Raw genomic sequence first — 22,365 nt, forward strand, 5'->3', positions numbered from 1 at the left:
AAACTTTAAACTTGAATTTAATGAACATTTCTGTTTAACTTTGACAAAAAAAAGAAAAAGGCGTTCCTTTATAATGAAAACATTTTTCATAGTGATCATGAACTCTGCTTATGGAAAAAGAAAGCAAACACTTGTATTTAACTGTCAAAGGGAAAATGATAAATCACACTTTAGTCAGTACACCTTGACAGTTCTCAACCAGTGCAGCCCCAGAGATAATTACCACTTGGACTTCAACCCTGCTCTGTCTGTTCCCTCAATATTATCAATAGCCTTCTAAATCCCTAGAGTTCTCTATCTCTTTAATCATTAATAGTTCTAAAATTACACTTCAGAGCCTGCAATTTTGTGGGTATTCTTCTGCACAGATTTAATAAATGTACCACTGCAAATTCACATGCATTTCTTATTTTTCTTCACTGAATGTATTGTAAACAGTGTGTTATATACAGCTCTTTGCAAATAAAAACTGCCTTATGAATTTTTAATGCCTCAATGCCATCAAAGGGTTTTAGATGTAATCCTCCAAACAGTTATTTGTGAAGCTATACCACAGAACAAAATCCAATTTGAAAGTATAATTAGTATTTGATAAAATCTTAAATAATGGGAAAGCTATTACTTTGTTTCTTGACCCTACAGTGCAGCTGGCCATCATGATGCCTTGTGGAATAATCGGTCTACATTCATTAAATAAACAATTGCTCATTCTAGCAACAGCATTTGTGCAAAACCAACAAGACAATATACAGGACAAGCACTAGCACAGTTGCACAACATTCTGAATGCATCACAACACAATGACTTTAAAAAAGAACATGATAAGCAGAGAACTTCCATGATAACTAATAAACACATGCGCACACATACACACACACACACACACACACACACACACGCACGCATTCACGCACACACAATTGCACACATTTAGTGACGGTAGATTTATCATGGAAATTAAGGCAAGGTACTGGAGGGCACAGACACTTGTTGACCGTTGCATTCACAGGTCATACATTCACAATTATCACCAGACACTGCATGACAAGGTGTCTTCAGCATCAGAGTAAAAACAAATGACATCGACACACAGCTGATTTAACAAGGAATAAAAACACAACAAAGAACCATACGTTTTATATAGAAATGAAAGTAGATTGTACCAAAACCACAACCAAACCAAGTGACCATGAGATATGGCTATGCATACACCTAACATCTTTATAAACTAAAAAATAAGGATAGTATTCATTCTTCCCCAGTTACTATGCATCTGGACAAGAGGTGAAACCAAGAACAAAGGCATATGATAGCCATGTACATTTCAGTCACAGGGATCAATGATCAAAGGCCTCTGGGAGAGAACAGGGCCATAGGCTTTTCTGATGAATTTATTGTATGTAGTCACCTCAATTGATTCCTTTGGATTTGCCTTCAAAGTCGTTTTCACCTGTGCCAGGTGTGAATTCTGTAGTACTTATCTTGACAATACAAAATAAAAAAGTGTATATAATGTAAATGACGAACTAAAAGCATGCCTTGAAGCATATGTGCATGATAGATAATAAACATCCAGCAGTGTTTAAAAAAACTCTTCAAATTTTGGGATATTCTAAATGCAACCTTGACCATGGGTATAATTATGATAAATATTATTATCATAATTTAGGTGTGAAGTCAGATTTGCAGGTTGATGATAGGAATAATTGAACAATTAACCAATGGTAATGAAAAAAGACAATTTTCAAACATGGTTGAAGATGAAAGAAATGTAGAATTTCAGAGTATGTTTTCTCTCAGTGTAATGGCACAATTTAAATTACCTTCAAGTATGATTAAAAGGCTCTTCAGCTACTAATTGTCATTTTCTAAGGTGAACAATAATTATAGCATTATCTTTGGCTGTTTGAGAGAATGCAAGATTTTCACTGGAATTACAATTCTATATTCTGCACCAGATGGAAAACCTAAAAAACCAACATATTAAAAATAATTTAAATGCAAGGTGGCACATTGGAGATAACATATGTAAAACGGCACATTCTGTCTCACTGCAAAATGGCTGTGAACATCATTGATAATATATAAGGGTCACTAGTAAAACATTGTTGATAAAAAATAATTTGAAAGAACAAAATATCTTTTGTCATGAAATCTGTCACCTGACCAAACTTTGGGATTAACAATACAGATGCAGTTCGTTCACCTTGAAAGTGCCACAATGTGATTTTTTTTGTTTTATAAAATCCATCAAAAAATTATACAAGCATTTCCTGCATACAACAGTGCTATAGAAATCAACAGCGAGTGAAGATGTTTGTCAATAAATCAAGCATTTTACAAGGGCCTGGATGGCAAACACAAGAAATGAAACCATAATAACTAATGGAACATGACACAATGGAAGAGAACCAATTTCAAGAGGCCATTAATCCATCACAGGAGCGGCACTACACGCATGCTATTTTTCAACCTTCCTCCAAAGCAGTTACAAAGCCAGCACGATCAAAAATTCACCATAGAAGTACTGCATCATAACAGTCCTCAGTTGTCAGGCTAGGGTTTCTTCTAATGAGCCAGTGAGGATGGCCACTGATTTTGGAAATAGCTAAGAATAAGAGCACACTGCCAATTAGGAATCAGCACCTCAGCAGCCTCCCTTGAACAAAGTCCGGCAGGATGCATGTGGTCAATGGATGAGCGCGCAACAGCTGCGATTGTGCCGTGCCTTTTGACAACACTGCTTTCATTATATAGAAGTCGGTCTCTTCAATGACTGGTCTCTGAATCAACATTGCTGAGTGGTGGATGCATCAAGATGATACCATCACAGTTCATAATAGGTGTCGCAGCCCAAAGCTGGAGAAGTCAGTGCAAGATGGTACTGCAATTCCATGGCAGTTACCACTTTTGTCTCTCTCTCTTTTCCCTCTCACTCTATCTATTCTCTCTATTTATCCATCTCTCGCTCTCTCTCTGTCCCACTCTCTCTCGCTCTTTATCTTTACTAGGCATTGACAGCGAAAGACCCATTGCTCAGTGACGACACCTTAGTGACCTCGGTGCTGACCGTGGAGAGAGGGAAGCTTTCGTAGCTCTCTGGCGCCCCCCAGCATCGACAGCGGTGCAGCGTGGCCTTCAGCTCCTTCTGGAAGTTGCTGTTGAGGAAGCCGTAGATGATGGGGTTGACACAGGTGGAGGCCATGGCAGTCAGGTGGCAGGCGGAGAAGATGACGTCGTGCTGGCACATGGAGATGGCCTCGTGGTTCCAGTCGAACACTGTATTGAAGACATTCAGCGGGAGCCAGCAGAGGGCGAATATCACCACGATGGAGGCCAGCATGATGTTCACCCTCTGGGAGCCCTTGGTTCTCTTTCTGGCCTCCCGCGCCCGGTCCACCATGTCCTTCCGCCGGCGTAGTCGCAGGAAGATGCGCAGGTAGCAGAGGATGATAAGGACGAGGGGCAGGCAGTACTGGAAGAGCAGGAGGGAAGTGGTGTAGGCCAGCCGGTTTCCATTGGAGGGCCACCGCTCCATGCAGATGAAGTGGTCGGTGAAAGGGTGGAAAGGAATGCTCAGGTTTTGGTAGGGGGCATTGGTGAGGACGTGGAAGGAGAGGAAGGGCAGGGAGATGAAGCAGGCCACCATCCATATGACAGCCACCGCCACATAGGAGTGTCCCACCACAGGCTTCCAGCCTGTGGGGTGGAGGATGAGCTGGTGGCGCTCCAGAGCGATGAGCACCAGGGAGAAGATGGAAACGGTGACGGACATGCACTGGACAAAGGGTGTGAACTTGCACAGAACCTCACCCAGGATCCAGCGATCCATAAGGGTGTAGATGACCGTGACGGGCAGGCAGACGATGCCCATCAGGATGTCGGAACAGGAGAGGTTGGCGATGAAGATGTTGGTGACGTTCCTCATCTCCTTCTGCCGCGAGATGACGAAGACCAGGCAGGTGTTTCCGATGAGGCCCACCGCGATGACGGCGCTGTAGGCGATGATCAGGAAGGTGGTGCTGCTCACAGAGTTGGGGCACTGGTCCAGAAGCCCCCACGGCATTTCGCCCCACAAGGCCCTGCTGCTGTTGTTCACACGAGATGTATCCATCACACCAGACTGATGTCAGAAGGTTGTGGGCTTGTCTCTGAATGTAGTGAACACAGCTGTCTCAAAAAATGTTTTTCTCCTTTTTTAGATTTACTGAGCAGGAAGTCTCATGGTTTGTTCTGTGCATCGACTCTGCAGGTCTTCTTTTCTATTAAAAAAAAAGAGAAAAAATGAGCTTATGATGGGGAAAAATGTAAAATGTCCATGAGTTATAGAAAATCATTGAAAACATCAAGGAAGATATTAGACTGACTGAATTTACATGTGGTGCAAAAGAAAAGTGGATCTGTCAATCATCAAATTTGACAGAGCCATTCCCTGCATGACATTTTTTCAAGTCACATTACAAGTATGACAAGACTCATCATGAGAACACTGTTCAGAATGATTCTAAACCCATGATTGCTCTCCCTATTTCCTTTGCTTGCAGTATGCATTACTAGTCTCTTGAGGTTAGCTTGTTTCTTTTCAATTTCCATCTGTACTTTAGATCCTATTTTTAAATCACTCCCCAAAGAGAAAATCTTTGAAGTAATTTTTCAGCATTTCTCAAGGAATGTATGTTTTAAATGTCTTGGATGTATCTTATGCCAACAGGTTCTATTTCTAAGTCTAGGAATAGTTCAGAATCTAACAAATGCCACTTCATGCAGATGCTGTAATATAATGTTCTGTATTAACAAATTCATACTTTAATTATAATAGCATCTAATGTCCTTGATAGCATTAGTGTGAATTCACTTTCAAAGGGACTTTAGGGATAAAAAAGAAAAGGAAAAAGATTGATATAAAATAATCCTAGTAAGAAGAAAGACATCATATGACATGAAATTACTTATTTTCATGATTGTTTTTCATGATTTTTTCATGGTTTGTTTTATATTTTGACAGGAATTGGATAAATTGTCATATAAAAGTATGGCAAGTCATTTTTAGACAATCATTCATAGAAACTGATAATTGCCAGAATTAATAAAACTGATATGGTGTTAATGATATGTCATCAAAGCAGCATTGATGGGCAGATATAAAAAGTTGACTCCATTGGGATTAAAAATGATGATTAAATGCGCTGAAGTGGCAGAGATAGAGCCAGATCCATATTACATTATCATAAGCAATCCATCACATTTTCAAAGAAAGCACACTTGAATCATAACGGGTTGCATTTTGACCTCAAAGCACTTATCACCAAATCCGCTTAGTCACCACTAATGTGCAGGAGAAGGAGGGATTTGTTAAGTAAGCGATAATACCATATGAACGAGTCAGTTATGAGGAACGAACTGCCCTACAGAGTGCTGCTACGGCCTGACGTGAAGTGGAGGTTTTACAGCACTGCAACTGTCAAAATCAGCTGGCATGTCTCGTACTTGTAGCCAGTCCCGCAAAACGGCACAGGCTATTACAATTATAATGGACTTCACGCTATATGTAGTTCAAGAAAATATCAGTGTACTGAGTATATTTTAGCCTCTCGAGGTTCCGTGTCTAAGTTCCTCTACGCTTGTGGCACTGTCTGTTGTTTTTCAGTAAAAGTTGGATCATTCTCTCCTCACCCACTCATGTGTTGTAAGTTATATTATGTTATTATATTACCCTATTAAGTCAAAATGCTCGATTACATTATATTTGAAACATCCCCTGGTCATCTTCCTACAATGCAATGTAGACTACAGTAAAAAATTATTTGTGACCAGGTCGGATATGATAACCGGACTACTTGCATGCATTAGAACTGCATTGCATAGTAGTGTATATGTTGCGCGCATTTATATTTGTTGGATATTTTAATTGAAAAATTCTGCACACCTGTCCCATCTGTTCACCAAAATTAAGGTTTACCCATGTTACATGTCTCGCCAACCAGAATGCCGTATTTGCCCATGTACTACAGTCATGAGCTGGGGAATTAACACACATGGATCATGTGACCAAATGGAAAAAGTTCTGGTGGCTCTAAAATGCCATGTAAAAAAACCCTACTTTTTCAATTACACACCCCATACCTGTGTTTTATAAGTGTGTCTGTCCATTAGGAGACTCACAGAAGGCAGGCTTATGTCACTATCATATCAAGATCAATTATTGACCTTGCTGAATATATTACATTCTTTGTGCTGCCAAACTGAATCAAATAGTAATAACTGAAAATGAAACATGAAAACCTTGTTTAGTTAGTTTTAAGCCATTGTTGACCATATTGCTCAAAGCTGAAATTAAAATTGAGCACAGCTACCGCTGAACAAAATGCTGCAATGCTGCTCTACTTATGAACAATAGATCATTGCCAAAATATGGAGAAAAAAAAAATATGAACAGTGATTTATAGAGACATATGCCCCTGTCAGGCGGGCCAAGTCCCACTGTCACTCTTGAGCAACTATTCACTCTCCTAAAGATGACCTGAAATGCCACAGCAAAGGCAGTCAATACTATTCAATATGCTTTGCCTGCTTTCTCTCCTCACTGATTAATAAAACATTTAATGTGGTGTGAATAAGCCTCTTTGTTTAACCTATGGCTAATGTACACTGCTTCTTCTGATTTTAGTGTCTGACTATTGAAAATCATTATGAGTCATATTTATCAAAGTCTAATGCATATTATCTTACCTTTGAAAACTGTCTGTCTCCCATCTTAGTTGAAAACAAATGCATCTTTGCTTAAATGAGATCATGGCTGATGAGAGATTTGGTCATCAAGGTCCTATATTTAGTTGAATTTTACATATTCATAAACATTGATACTCATCTGCCCATACTTTGTGGAGGGACTGAATGATTATAATATTTCCTGGTTTGGAAGGCCAGAAATAAACCATTACCATCTTTGATTTCCAATGCTTGTGTACCTGCGACACACACACTTATCTGTGAATTATACGAACTCCAACACTTCCCAACAGCTATTGCATAAAATGGCTTTTTAAATAGCAAGAATAAGACACAGAATGTTTTTGGCAGGACAACTGCATAATTTTCACAGTGAGTGTTTCAGATAAAGGACATATTACATCACTGCCCATCAGTTTACATCCTGATTATTGGTACAGGTTATTCTTTATTGCCCCAGCCAAGTTGTATAGAGCAAATTAAATGAAAAACAAATTCAAATCAAATAAAAAAGGTGTGGGGTATGGCCTTTCAAGAATGAGGAGTAGATGTATAGTACAGTTTTGCACCTTAGATGCAATAAATAAACCTCCACACGGTGCTCTTTAAAGACAGCCTATGCAGAATTTCTCACTCCTGCGTTCATACAAAGATCGTCTCCTCTTGCCCCCCTCCTCCTTTCATTAGGCCATAGAGCATATGAGTCCAGTGTATTAGACTGTTCACATGCTTTTCAGACACAGCATAGAAATAAAAAAGGCCACGCCCAGATGAGGCCCAAGGAGTTTTTAGAATAACAAATACAAGTAGAGAAGCAAGATATTGGGCAGATCTGAACACAGTGACAGGTTGTCAGTGTATGATAGTAATGACTGAGTGTAACAAGAGAGATTTAGTTCCAGGTGGGATTTGAACCCCAGCCTCTCATTTGTCCAAATATTTGTTAGACAAATGCGTTACCAGTCAGCTAAAGACAAAATCGGCTCTAGCCAAGGGCAACATTATTTTGAATTTGAGGGTTACATAATCAGGGAGCATTGTTGCAGTAACCTGCTACAAGCCTTCACTTTCCTAGTGAACTAGCCGAGCTAACCCTGCTACATGAGAATGTTTCATTCATTCATTCATTATCCTAACCCGCTTATCCTGAACAGGGTCGCAGGGGGGCTGGAGCCTATCCCAGCATTCATTGGACGAAAGGCAGGAATACACCCTGGACAGGTCACCAGTCCATCGCAGGGCACACACACCATTCACTCACACTTGGCAATTTAGACTCTCCAATCAGCCTAACCTGCATGTCTTTGGACTGTGGGAGGGAACCGGAGTACCCGGAGGAAACCCACGCAAACACAGGGAGAACATGCAAACTCCGCACAGAGAGGCCCTGGCCAACAGGGATTCGAACCCAGGACCTCCTTGCTGTGAGGCGGCAGTGCTACCCACTGCACCATCCGTGCCGCCATGATAATGTTTGTGATTATTATATTTTCAAGGTGAAATCCTGACTTTAATGGTTTAGTGCTGAGATTGCAAACCTATTACACCACAGACCCTGTTGATTCACCTTCTGACTTAAGTATTAAGCATACTCTCTTTTTCTGTGACTGGTGGAAATGAAAGAAAATAACACTTTGATGAAAATTTAAACCTTGGCCTTTGAAAAGTCAGGAAGAGACAGCCAAGCAACTTCAAGCTCATTTCAAGGGTCATAAGCACCAGATCAATTGGAATCTATTTCATGGGACTTCTATGGCTTGTGGTGTCAAGGACACTTAACACAACTCACTGCATGCAGTTGGTATTCTGGTGGAAAAAGACCCTGACCCTGGGGAGAATGACGTAATCACCACATACCAGGTTTGATGACAGAGGCTTGATGCCTTCAGAAGCTGTTGGTATTGCGAGAATAGAAAAACAGATGCCTTGTCCACTTCCATGTGAACATGTGACAATCCTTTGAGCCATTGCATGCACCGCAAACATCTAGAGTAGCTGAGTAACTAGCCTAAGACAATGAAACCATCAGGGAGCTGAGTGGTATGTCGGATTCATTGCACCACAAAGAATAGCACCTCTGTGGGCTTAGTGAACCCAGGGGCAGGAAGCTTCTCTGATTACCCCTGATGTTTCTTTTAACCCTCAAAACCTGTTTTTATTGTTTTTCCAATTTTGAATGCTCGATGCCCTTTTGTAGACCTATTCCTTTGCTGCAATGTCCATGATTATGGTGGCTTGCATGGTGGCGTTTTCGCCCACTTTTGGGCATAGAGAGATTCTAAGCCCCTTATGAGCCAGGGAAGGCATGGGAAATCCAACTCGACCTTCCCTGGGGGAAGATGTGAACAAGTGTGCATCAGCCCACAGGATTCCCAGCCACACTCAACACGAGCAGGGTCAGGACTTGAATCCTGGGTGACTGCCCCAAGGACTACTTCCTTAGCTGGAGGTGCCAGATGGGAGACTGAGACCTATTCAAACCAGTCACTAAAAATGTAATAAATTACATTACTTTAAGTTAGCAGATGTTCTTATCTAGAGAACAGAAGCGCATCCACCAGTTATGTAACTAACAGTGTCAGACTTGGCTAAAAACATTCCGAGACTAACAAGTGCAACATCAATCAGTATATCACTATGTAAGTTGACTTGTATAGAAAAATAGGACCACACAATAATCACATAACATATACAATACACTATTCTAATAGTGGTACAGTAGAACCTCAGAGGACCAGAGAATTTTGTCAGGACCCCCTCGGAAATTAGATGGTACATCTCAAGGGGTTTTAATCCTCAAAATAAATAAATACATTTCCTATTGAAACCGAACACATTGGGAATGAAGATGTTTGGAACACTGTAATTTTTGGAACTCTGAAAGTGATGTTGAAATTAAATACTATTTTAGCTCAGTCATGAAAGAACAGTAACCTCAATGATATTTGCCCCAAAATTAGCTGTCATATAAAGTATAATCCAATAACCAACAATATGGCAAACTTGTAAACTTATAAAATAGCCTCATCAGAAACAAATCCATATAGTGAAATTAGCAAAGCAACAACATTCCTGGGAATGTCTATTCGTGTCATTTGCCTCTCCCCTAACCAAGCTACTTAAACCCTTACTTTTCATTATCATGTCGAGATTCAGAAGGAAGGCTTGTCAGATGCATCCCTCATGACTCTCCCTTTGTGCATCGTAATAAAGCTTTTCAATTGAGAAGTGGTCATCAGTGTGTTACTTCACTGGTTTTCATTTGATTCAACAACGGGAGAAGAATATTCCCAACACTTCCAACAGTGAATTTTGACCTGGTCCTTTTTATGTAAAATGCAGTATTTTCCTTGTAGGCTACTCTTAAACAAAACCTGTTAAGCTTCACTCCCTTGTCTAATTTTGACAAAAACTTTTCCAGTCGTCATTTTGTATTAATGTTTTACTTCCATTTCGATACCCTGTGTAGTTGACTGAAGTTTCCGGTTTTCTGAGTTTCGGACCTCTGAGGTTCTACAGTACGAAAGTGCTCCTTTGAGCGACTTATACTGAAAATGAATTCAAACACCCAAAGATTTCTTCAACTTGTGTAACCTACCGATGACTCTATAATCATTGAAAACTGTGACATTCTCAAGCATACACTCTGCTTACACCTGTCAGCTTTTGGTGTGCATATGAATTCTTCATATGAGTGAAAAGCCCCAGGCGGTCATATTTTAGTGATGCAACATTTTGACATCTGCCATATACAGCACTGAACAGAAATGTAGACAGCTGTCTACAATCCACAAAAGTTCAGGGTCGGCTGCTGGGTGGACAATTTGGCTAAGGGACCATGCCATGGCGCATGGATGAGCCCCAGGGTCACAGCTCAAACTAGACTGTGGCAGGAAGCTCAATAGGGTAACACCTAAAGCATAGGAAATGCCTTCCTGCAGCTCCACTCTATGCAAGCTTGGTTGTAGGCTGCACTGTGAAAAGAAGCAGCTGGTGACACCACATTTCGGAAGAGAAACGCAGATGTCTACACTCTTCCAAACCAGCAATGGGGTTTGCCCAAGAACAAAACTGGGGTTGAAGATAATTGGACATGGCAAATTAGGGTGGGAATTAGCCATGATCAGCCCCAGACTGAGCACCAAATTTATTGGGAAAAGTCCAGGTTCAATTTGATGAAGAGTAGATTATCAAGGTACTGTAGCAAGCTGGGCAATGTTTGAGTGCATATAGTCTTTCCACAGAGTCTCCCAGACTGTGCAGGAGGGAAACGAGACACCCAGCCATCATGTCCATCAAATATCTGAGAGATTTTCCTGTTCATTCATCAGACCATCAGAAGTTCCACACACATTCCATGTAGCGACTGGATAAATGTGAAATTTGACTTGCTTATTAACAGCTGAATGTATCTGGTGATTTAAAAAGAAAAGTGGAACATTTCTTATGCGGAAAATAAAAAAGTCAGCCCTGACTACTTCAGAGAGTGAAAAGAGATAGATGTCTTGATGATCAAATATTGAAAACCCGTTTTTAATCATCTCCTTCACTCTCTGTAATAATTTCCAGCATAATTTCAAGGACAGTGTGTCGAGTTCAAGCACAAATTGAAATGCAATAAAACATTTGTTTCCCAGTGTCATAGTGTAGCAATATCATCTACTTAACTTGTCACCAGGTGCAAATTATTTTCATTTAATGTGGAAAACCAATCTGACATTTCTTCTCATCCTTGAACAGAATACAATTTTCAGTGTGAAACAACCAAAGAACCACAGTATGTTTTCTAAACATATTTCTCCCAATGTGGTATATTGGCTTATAAGGCTGGCAGCAACTATAACAACTGGTCAATAAGGCAATGTGAATGGCCCATACATCTCCCTACATGCCCTCTGCATGGCTCCCAGGGAAACATGCTGAAATGGAGCCCTGTACTTTGTGGATTAATGGTCTTCCTGTGAAGAATGCAGTCCATAAATGCAGTCCAATAATAACTTTCACTGCATATTGATCAGATTTCTGTTTCTTTCTACATGTCAGGGGTCTACTCTTTTGTTGAAACATCCAAAGTACTGTAATAAGAAATCCATCACAACCTTGACCTGTTAACAGAATAAATCATTCTTATTTTTGTTCATTGAATGAGTAGCAGGACCCACCACACTTTTAAAAAGCTAGACAGAAAATCGAATTGAGAAACGTAGCTATTTATTATTATAGTGGTTTGGCTTTCAGTATCTCCATAATGTGCCTCTGTATTCTTCTCCTTGGTGCTCTTGTGCAATTCTTATTGGCAATTTTAGTTAATGGCATTCTGCCTACTGTAGAAAAACATGTCCCTGGGAACACATCTGGGGTCCATGCTCTAACATTTCCCACAGTACAATAACCATAGCAACAGTCCCCTACCTCAATGCCCTGCTTAAATGTTGTGACAATTTTTTGATGGATCTGTCTTCTGTGATTCATAAACACTGTTCCTTCAAAATACTAAGCACAATCTTTCACTTTTCATCTTGACTCATGAATAATTTTGGCCTCACCACTGAAGCTACTGACCGCTAATCTGATCGTTTTCGGCTGAAATCACAGGTTTAACTACACCAAGTAAGCGCATTGCAAATTAACCATGCGCTCTGGGTGAGCGAGGGTGGTGCAAATGCTTGGAACCTTCAAATCAGTAGGTTATATTTTGAAAAAATATTATTTAGGCTGTAAAAATCACAACCACCATTCTTTCTTTGCTGAGTAACCTATTTGAATAAATCAGTTAACAACAACACAATTCTTCTAATTTACTGTATTGTCAAATAAAGTCCCATCACAACAGATTAAATCAGCCATGAAGTCAAACGCGAATAATAAAACATCGCGTATTATTAGAAGTGTCATTATCCGGTCGACTTGTAGAGTGATATGTCATACTGACTTTAATCTTTTTCAATCTGCCATTAAGATCGATTAAGCAATTATCATTATTAGAGCGCCGCTTTTCCGATTGAACAGCCACAGGTTGTAGGCTGTATGTAACCGTATTACTTTTACAGAGTGTAAAAATGTAAGTCATTACGTGGCTTGAAACCAAGGTGTTTGACAAGTTTATTACACAAGCATTGCTAAATGTATAAGCCCTTCAAGAATCAGAGAAGCCAGGGTAGTCGATTAAAAACTATCAATAACAATTTATTTTAAGTAACAATCGACACGCATGCTCTGAAATGTTTGTTCCATTTTTTAAATAGATTTGGAGTGACTATAAGCACAGTAACGTACATTTGCACAGGAAACATATGTATGCAGGCTATTTGAAAGAGCTTTGAAGTATCAGATTGGGGAGAAACAATTTGTCTTATTTCAACCTTGCAATATTCATAGATATCCTCTATTATATCATCAAGCGTTTTGTGTAGTTAATATAAATGAACAATTGCAGTCGTTTAGTAGGTACTAATGATATAAAACTATTTGGGTTGCAAGCCAATAATAATAAAAACAAACCTTGCCACGTATCTCCAAAAAACAGGGGATATGCTATAGTGCGTTAGCTGTAACTTACCTTTGAAGATGTTTCCCCAAAAAATGTGTCCGTGTACTCTTCAGCGAGTGTATCGGCAGACAGAAGCTCGTATCACACGGCTGACAGGGGATCGTAGAGTGAATGTTTTGAGCTTCGTGAATGTCAACGCATCTTTTCAAGCAAGCCTTGAAACGCAGGTAGGTAGGGGGTGGCTAGCGGCATCAAAAGCAGCAGTTGATTTCTCTTAAAGGGACACAGAGCTGTAACAATCCAATATTTCTGTTCATTTCTGAAAGCAACAGATCCGAGCCTACCTCAAGTAACTAACAAACGTGCCTCTTTCATTATACTGCCTCTTTAAACCCCTTATGATTTCCTTTAGCGTACAGCTGCTTCTTAAAGCCACTCAAAAGCCGCAGACACAAAATCTACAACTTATTGAAGGGCTTGTTTGAAAACCCTGCCGAGAATTCCAACTAAGACCACCTGGGACTTTATGCAGGTTAGAGATGGTTTAAAATTTGTATTGGACTCTTCACGCTGGTCATAGCTGGTAGAGTATGCTGGAGGTCAAACTGATGGTGAGCAATTGGTTGACAAAATAAAAGTGTTGAAAACACATCTTAAATTACCTTGGCAGGAATTTTCAGCAGGAGTGTAATATTCCCCTGAACAACAGACAAATCAATTACAGTGTCTATTTTCTGACTATAAATGTAATTACTTCATTACCTTTATGTAATGTTTTGTGCACTCTAATTAAAGTTAATCTTTTCATGACAAATAAAAATAAAATAAATACCACATGTAAGGTATAATGTCCTTCTTGTCTTCTTAAATTCTGAAATGTCTGCGGTTTCTTTTTCTTTTTATTCACAAAATATCATTGTTAGTGTGGTAGTGAGTGTCTTTAGAATCTGGAGATTGAGATAGCCATTGAAAACATTGATCTTGCTTACACAGGTCCATTTCTGTGTTGTCTTGACGTCCACCAATGTTCCATATAGTAGGTCCACCTATGGTAAAGCCTCTTTTCCTTCTATGCATTTGTCTTGTGATGGCAAACATAAACAAGTGACCATTTTGGACTCATTCACAGCATTTTGTTCCAGTCAGATTTCCAATGATGTCTTGCAAAGTACAGACACATGATTTTGTTGTTTGCTCCCAGTGGCTTTCGTTTCTCTTTGCAACCCAAATGGGCCTGTTGATGTGGTGTTTTATGGTTGATTTTGAGACAGTTGGTGACCCAAAGAGGCAACTAAATTGCACAGCTTGTATGCTGTGATCCTTGGGCTCTTCTTTGCCCCCCTCACAATCCTCTTCACTGTGTGGGAACAACATCTTCATCCTCTTCCTGGCAAGATCTTCTTCAGCAACTCTTCCAGATGTTTGAAACATTTTTATTATTACCTTAATATGGATCACTGTTTAACCATTTATGAGGTTCTTGGTCCCCATTACCTGATTACACCTGAAAGACCTAATGGTACCAATGGTGACAGGCGACCAAGGGATTTTAAATGTGATACCCATTTCAACACCCTAGCAAAACAGTGAGTGATAGAAGAATAATTGTTTGAGATACACAGTAATTATATAAGCTTTCCCCACAATTAAAAATACTTCTCGCAACCAGACTTTAATGATTGAAAATAATTATGTAAAGCATTTGCCATCGAATGCATGTTTTCATGCACAATCCCTCTGTTGAGCAAAATAAACAGTTTAAACAAATATGAATATGACAGCATCCTGCTCTGACAAATGGCTACCCTTACTTATTTGATTGCGCTGACAGCAATGTTAAGATGGTAGACTTAACCTGTGATTCAACCAAACCAAGCTTACTGGCATTTATATAGAGATTGAAAAGACATGTATTGTAATCAGTTTAGTAATTTACATGTATATATGTGTATAGGGCGACAGGGCTCAGGCAGTAAGAGCAGTCGTCTGGCAGTCGGAGGGTTGCCGGTTCGTTCCCCCGCCCGGGCTGTGTTGAAGTGTCCTGAGCAAGACACCTAACCCCCAAATGCTCCTGACGAGCTGGTCGGTGCCTTACACGGCAGCCAATTGCTGTTGGTGTGTGAGTGTGTGTATGAATGGGTGAATGAGAAGTATCAATTGTACAGCGCTTTGGATAAAGGTGCTATATAAATGCCAACCATTTACCATTTAAACATCAGCCACCATATTCCAGATGTAGTGACTCTTTAAAATGCATTAACGGTTTTAAGATTATTAAGTCTGCTTGCACAATGCAATGTAGCCTCTCCACATTTCTGCAGTGCCATGATGTCATCACAGATTGAACCCTGTTCGGTTCTAAAATCATCTCTGTCATAATGTAATTGTGTTCACAAGGTCTTGTCCAATGCTGATTACTCTGCATCAAGCAAGTGTGTACACTAGGCTGGCGCCTTCACCCAAGCCAAGGTTTTACTGTAGGGACTGTTTACATGCAGATATCTCTGGCAGGTTGGGATAGAGACTGAAGATGAAGATCTTTCATTTGGACATATCTGGTCCCGCTGCCATTGGCCATTTTGGGTGTGAATTGAACCTGCCTAATTTGATCAATACCATAGATGTGATTCTGTGCATTATATAATGTTGTTTATTTTGATATCCTCTCCTCAGAGCTCCAGTAACTTCTTACATTCTGTGTTCATAAATAGTTCTGCCTTCCAGGACAGTCATATTTCTAACAGTCACTACTTCTGAACTGAGTAAAAATCATAATAATCACAACCATATGTATGCTTCTGCAATCGGTTGGGGGAATAGTGGATCCAAAACAATTTCAGTATCTAATAAATATTAACTTTTTTCAAAATCAAATTTTAAAAAGTGATTGCTATGCAGCGAATATGTCTAACTTGCCTCTGTGCCTGCCGGAAAGCTCTAACTGTCAACATCATATAGTTTTATTGTGGTCACAGCTCACGGCTTTGTGGTTAGGATTTAATTCCGATTGAACAGTGCTCAGTCTCTGCGGTACAGTGTGGCTGCAGTGTGAAATGCTGTTTAATGTTGTTTTGGGCTACTGTATCAGTAAAATTGTAGTTTACTGTGGATGAATGTCTGGCTTTGTTGTTAATAAAGTATTCTCAAAGCCAATAGCCAATGGACCACAATGACTATAACAGCAGGTTGCATTCAATTATTCCATGTTATTATACCTCATCTCTCTTTCTTTGGATTTTCTTTTGGGTAATACCATAGGTATGCGTGTGTTAATAATATACCTGGCTAGTATCAAGATTATGGCTAGTGGTACTTTCTTTTCTCGCAATACATATTGCTGTTAGGTTAACGTTACACCCAGTGGACCTCTGTACCTTCTTGGCAATACTAGATTTTAGTATTCCGGAGAGTAACGCTGAGCTTCTCCACTGTTGCTCTGGATAAGAGTGTCTGCCAAGTGATTGCAAAGAAATGTAATGCTGGTAAGCAACAGTTAGAATTCTCTGAAAGGATGAAACATGATAAAATTACACAAAGACAACAATTGCTCAACGTTAGGCTGAGAGAATCAGTTTCAAAATACTAACTCACTGTACCTCTTTTAGATATTTTTTCTGAGGCAGTACACATATGATGAATGAGCTTTTAATGAAGACTGGAAAAGCAGCCAGTTATGCTCCTTGGCTACCCATTCTCTGTATTATGCAATGTGACAGGAGTCATCGCTTTCCTGCCAGCTAGGAAAGTAGCGTCAGTGGAGGAAGAAAAGCATCTCTTACAGGGGCTGCTTCTCAATCTCTTTGTCTGTGCTGCTTCTGTGTCAGAGACTTGTTCGGTATTCCTAAAGAACTCTGTTCAATCTCACTCTCTTGAAATGTCACATCCCATTACTGGGCAGTTTTCCTTTTTAACCCTCTCGTCTGGACTTTTGATGTCAATTTTGATGGGTTCAAAAGAAACATCCTCTGGTATTCTTCCATTTGAATCTTCACCCGTCGATGATTCTACTGTGAACATAGCCAAGCCTATTATCTTCAGGACCTATTATTTTTGTATCATTTTGTCTGAGTACATGGGGCCTGGGGTCATGCTGACATTTAGGTTTCTGAGGAATAATAATTTGTTCTTGGCCATAATATCATACAGCAGATATCAATGAAACATTCTTCACAATCATTTCTAACTTGTAAGAAACTGGTGGAGAGGCAGCGATGAACCCCACGCTGTAAACATGCGGAAACTTGCCAGGGCTGAGGGTCTAAGGGGATTTTCTTTCAAAGCATACCCATTGAAGTCATGTTCCTTCTTGGACAGCGTACTCTGAGCAGTGTTAGAGAATGCTCTGTATCAGGGCAGGGTCACACCTGACATCATTTTCTGCAGGTATGTCCAATTGCCACATTGCTAAATGTTGCCTGGTAAGAACACCTTGCCTCCCTCCACACAATCAGGCCTGACTGACATGATGGACTGAAACATGATCTGGTTAAACTAAATGTCACAGCAGAATGCAGCTCCCATCTCAGCCCACTTCTGCCCTTCTGGTGACTTCACACCATTGACAGGCGTCCCACGTCACAGCTGCTGCAGAGTCACAGGGACTTGTTTCCAAGGCCAAAAAAAGAAAAAAACCAAGACCAATCCCACAGCATGTGGGGGCTGGGTTATAAACATGCATTGATTACACTGCAGCGCAGCCTCGTTTGCACAAAGCCCTGCTAGAAAATGACTTCCGGGTGCACCCTCCGCTTGCGAGTCACCCTCAGGAGCGGGGTGACGGGGGCAAAGAGTGTGAAGAGGAGTACAGAGGAGTGGGCGCTGAGCACTTTGGATAAATGATAAACATATCACTCGTGAGGGAGATGCTTATTTTGCAATAAAAATAAAATGTCATAAATTCTCCCGTGAAGTTTATTGAGAAATATAGTCAGTTAAATGGGCCTGAGTTTCAAATAGGAAATAAAAAGTCCTTCACTCTGTCGTAAAATATTAAGATGAAAATGGCTAGAATACTGATTTTACTGATTTCAAAAAGCAATTTTGCCAACATATTTTATTTAATCCTTCCCAAAAGATTTCCTTATTGGCAAAGAAGTCTCTTTGAAGTCTTCTTTAAGTGACTGAAATACATGAGCAAACATACCCACAAATGCATGTACATGAACACACAGACAGGTATGTGCATATACAAAGGGAGGATGATTGATTCTCAATGTAGATGGCTTTACTCTGCTGGGAAAGTGCTGCCACAACAGAACTGTAGTGAGGTGAAGCAAACAAAACAAAAAAGTAACGCTCAAAGTGTAAAAATACTTCCTGGTATCAGTTAAACATTTACCTTTAAAATGTAATAAAGCATTGCAATAATGTTTTCAGCTATTAACCGAACTTGCAATAAAAACATGGTTAAAGTGGTCATTAGTTAATAAATTGCTCCAGAATACATGAGAGGGAAACACGGAGCATGCCAAAAGACAAATGGGAAGAACATATTGAGCCCTTCATGCAACACTGCGCTTGCTAAACAACCTCCAAGTATGAAGACTGTCAAGTACCGCAAGTGAAGTCAAATTAAGCGTTAGGCCCTCATTATCTGATCATGGAAAATTACATTCTGCATTCCAAGGGGAAAAACAGTGCACCCATCAATCCCATTTGGCTCTAACTGGGCCAAGAATTGATGGTTCTAGGACCCCCGCCATCCCACCCCTCAGGACAGTACCACAGAATATTTAGACTTTTTTCTTAATGCAAAATAAATGACACCACCAATAGTGCCTCAAATGCACAGAAGAGATATGAAAGCTTTCAGGCCTGAGAAACACGCCATGTAGCAGATTGTCCTTGGTGAAATATGTTAGATGAAGAAACCATCGTAACAGAAGAGAGAAAGCAAAAACTGACAAAGGCAGGCCAGACAAATGAGAAGAAGAACAGAAGGCACACACATACAAAAGCTCTTCAGTAATTTAGTCATGTTGGCATAATACATTTCTGCTTGCTACAGCAGGCCAGAGACTTTGACACAGAAACAATGACTTCACTCTTATTTAAGAGTCCATATATGTGAAATATATTTTATGTATTTTGTTCTTCTTCGGTGTACTCTGTAAGTAAACATAATTAAAGCCAAGAAGCACAAAGGTGGAGCAATGACGGCGAAGCCAGATAGCAGATAGCATTTCTCTTACGATTGGACATTATCGCGGATAAGCTTTCCTTGGTGTCTTTCCCCAGGGTAAATAATGTCCACTAAAAAGGAAAAAGTGGGATTTACGCCTCCCAGTAGATCTAACTGCAAAAGTCTGATTAGATGGAAACATTTGTCCAGTTGCCAAGTCTACAAAATTGGTTCTGTTGCCTTTTCATATAAATGTATTCTTGTCTCTGGATGAGATGCAGTGATATCAGTATGAAACTAAAGGTCATAGATTTGAACTTACCACAGTGCTTTCATGGTGCGTGCTTGTTTTCTGATCAAAAGGCAGTGGCATTTTTTTGACGTTAGTATTGAAAGTGATGGGATAAAGCATGCATGCTGACCAGCAGCAGTGATAGTGAAGATAGAAAGGAAAAGACAACAACTTCAGCCAAGGTCCTCTGAGATGGACCCAGTGGGGATGTCTGAGGATGGGATTCCGTCCACTTTACGGTTCTAAAACAAATATAAAAAATAATGAATAGTCTTAAATCTCAAATGTGTAGTTTTTCTTTTGCTACTTATATTAGGGTAAAAAAAATGTGATAACTCCCATGTCAACATAATTTCTGTCCAAACATGCTCACATTTCAATAGTTATTTTCTAAAACCCTTATTGTTAAATATTTATGAGGTCATTCAAATCTGACCCAAATGTAAAATGCATCCATGGGCACATACAAATGGGCACACACCTGAATACACACACAGCTCTAAAAAAAAATGAGACCACCCAGTATTTTTTTTAAATAAGATACGGGATTACTCCACCAAATATTGATGGTTGAACCCTTCCTATGTGAAGACATTGTTATTTTTGTTATTTATTTATGGCTATGACCTTGTTTAGTTTTAATAACTATATATATTTTGTCTATTTTTATATAATTATGTGTATTTTTAGTATTTTGACCATTTTCTACAAATAAATGTTCTAAATTACAATACTGTTTGGAATGAATATCAAAAGTTAGACTTTACACTAACACATACTCATATGGTAGCTTTTTATTGTAGAACTGTACACACACACACACACACACACACACACACACTTAAATGTGCACAAAAAAGCATGTAGCAGCTGTTCAATAGTTCTCACAATGCAGAAATTAGTAGCGCAACCTTCTGATTGTAGTGTAGCATGTGAACATTTACAGTCAGCCTGCGTCTTGTCACGTTTCTCACAGACTAATAGAAGGGCAGGAGGGAGAGTAAGCCTTTTCTCTGATGAATTATAGGGGCTGAGGATTTCCTGACACGTCTGAGTCGGTGGAAGTTCATTTTACACTGGCTGATTTTCTTTCAGCGGGAGACCACCCTCAGGGACCTGCTATTAAATCTGATTACACTGCTTGTGTTCATCACAGGCGTACTTTAGTGCTTTTCAACCATTATTAAGATATTGTAATAACAACAAAAATACCTATTGTATGTATGAGCTACTGTAAATACTTAAACAGCTTTATATGTGTTGACTGCATCAACAGTTGTGATCTCCAAACCATGATAACAATGAACTGAACCAGGCCCCATAATTAAGGTAAATAAAATAAACATATGCATCACATGGTTATATTTCTTAATTTAGTATGCTGCAGCTTACTCCCTATTAGGCGAAGCATGAAAGCAAAAAGTTCTGCTTCTGATTCCCAGTGAGAAAACATCTTAAGTTAAACCCTTATCATTAATATATTCTTTGCTAAAGTAGTTGGACTTTGTACACCACAGGGCAGACCCACCCCTCAGAGACGCCATTTAATGCTTGCGTCAACAGCAGGAGGAGGTTTTTCCTCTGCTTGGGGCAGGCCAGTGCATGGTTTTTTCCCACCCCAAGATCACCCCAGAGCAAACAGGCAGGTTTTGAGAACCCAGGAGGGCCTTAAACAAAGAGAACAGACACATGTAGATTTTGGGTCTCTTTCTACTGGCCAGACTGCAGGACATTTCCAGCTGACACATCTGTGCTTATTTGGCTGAAGGCTTTTAATGCCGTTCACAAAGTGGCCAAAACAGGCGGCGATGACTCAGGAAACACCTGTGGCAAACGCATAAACAACAGGAGAGATGGAGGACTCCTCGGTGCACCATCTAAGCCTTTGTCAATAAATGCTGCCAACGTTTTGTTGTGAAACCCATTTACTGCAGGGCACAGGGTAAGACAGGACATCTTCCGTGCGTGTGCGTGTATGTTTGTGTATGTTAATGTGCATGTGTGTGAGTGTGTGTGTATGTGTGTGATTCTGTGTACGCATATTTGCATGTGTGTGTGCGTGTATGTTAATGTACATGTGTGTGAGGGTGTGAATCTGTGTATGCAGGTGTGTGCGTGTATGTTAATGCAGGTACTGTACTTCCAATGAAACACAAAGCGGAAGTGGACTAAAAAGGGATACATTTTGTCTTTGGTGAAGAACAAACTTTCACAATTCAAGAAGCCCTGTCTAGAGATTCACTCTTGTGATGTCAGCAACAGAGTGCAGCTCCACAGTATGTACTTCTCAAGTACCTGGACTATAGATATAATGCTCATTAAGAGAATGAAGCCAATGGATTAAGTGATAATCCATCTTAATCAGGACCACTCCAAGGCATGCCTCAGGACAGGATTCCTATGAGAGCTGCTCAATGGCATGAGAAGCCAAATCATGGAGGCTGCCATGTTTGAGCTTTTAGGCACTAGCATGCACACTGGGTATCTAAATGGGAAGGAAGGAATAGGCATTTAAAAAATCTTATATCTTCTTCTGTGTGGCTCAGCAAAAAAAAAGAGTGTAATTAGTTCAATCTGAAGAAATTAGAAAAGTTATAATTTAAAAGCACTGTCCAAAATAGTATGAATTTGTAAGGGTAAAGTCTACGTTTTGTAATTAGTTCAATCTGAAGAAATTAGAAAAGTTATCATTTAAAGCACTGTCCAAAATAGTATGAATTTGTAAGGGTAAAG

At 39.8% G+C, this 22,365-nt stretch overlaps 1 protein-coding gene across 1 annotated transcript; it reads right to left on the reverse strand.

The window, feature by feature from the left end:
- Window positions 1-2,769: 2,769 nt before the first annotated feature.
- Window positions 2,770-13,427, reverse strand: npy8br (neuropeptide Y receptor Y8b). Its single transcript, XM_061259533.1, has 2 exons — window positions 13,289-13,427; window positions 2,770-4,262 (listed from the first exon to the last, which is right to left on the reverse strand). The coding sequence occupies exon 2, from the start codon at window positions 4,112-4,114 to the stop codon at window positions 3,008-3,010; it is 1,107 nt and encodes a 368-aa protein (XP_061115517.1). The 5' UTR covers window positions 4,115-4,262; window positions 13,289-13,427; the 3' UTR covers window positions 2,770-3,007.
- Between the last annotated feature and the right edge of the window lie 8,938 nt (window positions 13,428-22,365).

The sequence above is a fragment of the Conger conger genome, chromosome 11, assembly GCF_963514075.1.
Source record: "Conger conger chromosome 11, fConCon1.1, whole genome shotgun sequence".
NCBI lineage: Eukaryota > Metazoa > Chordata > Actinopteri > Anguilliformes > Congridae > Conger > Conger conger.

What these genes read in the sequence shown, in the direction of transcription:
- npy8br (XM_061259533.1), bottom strand. Translation starts at nt 4,114, where the DNA reads ATGGATACATCTCGTGTGAACAACAGCAGCAGGGCCTTGTGGGGCGAA.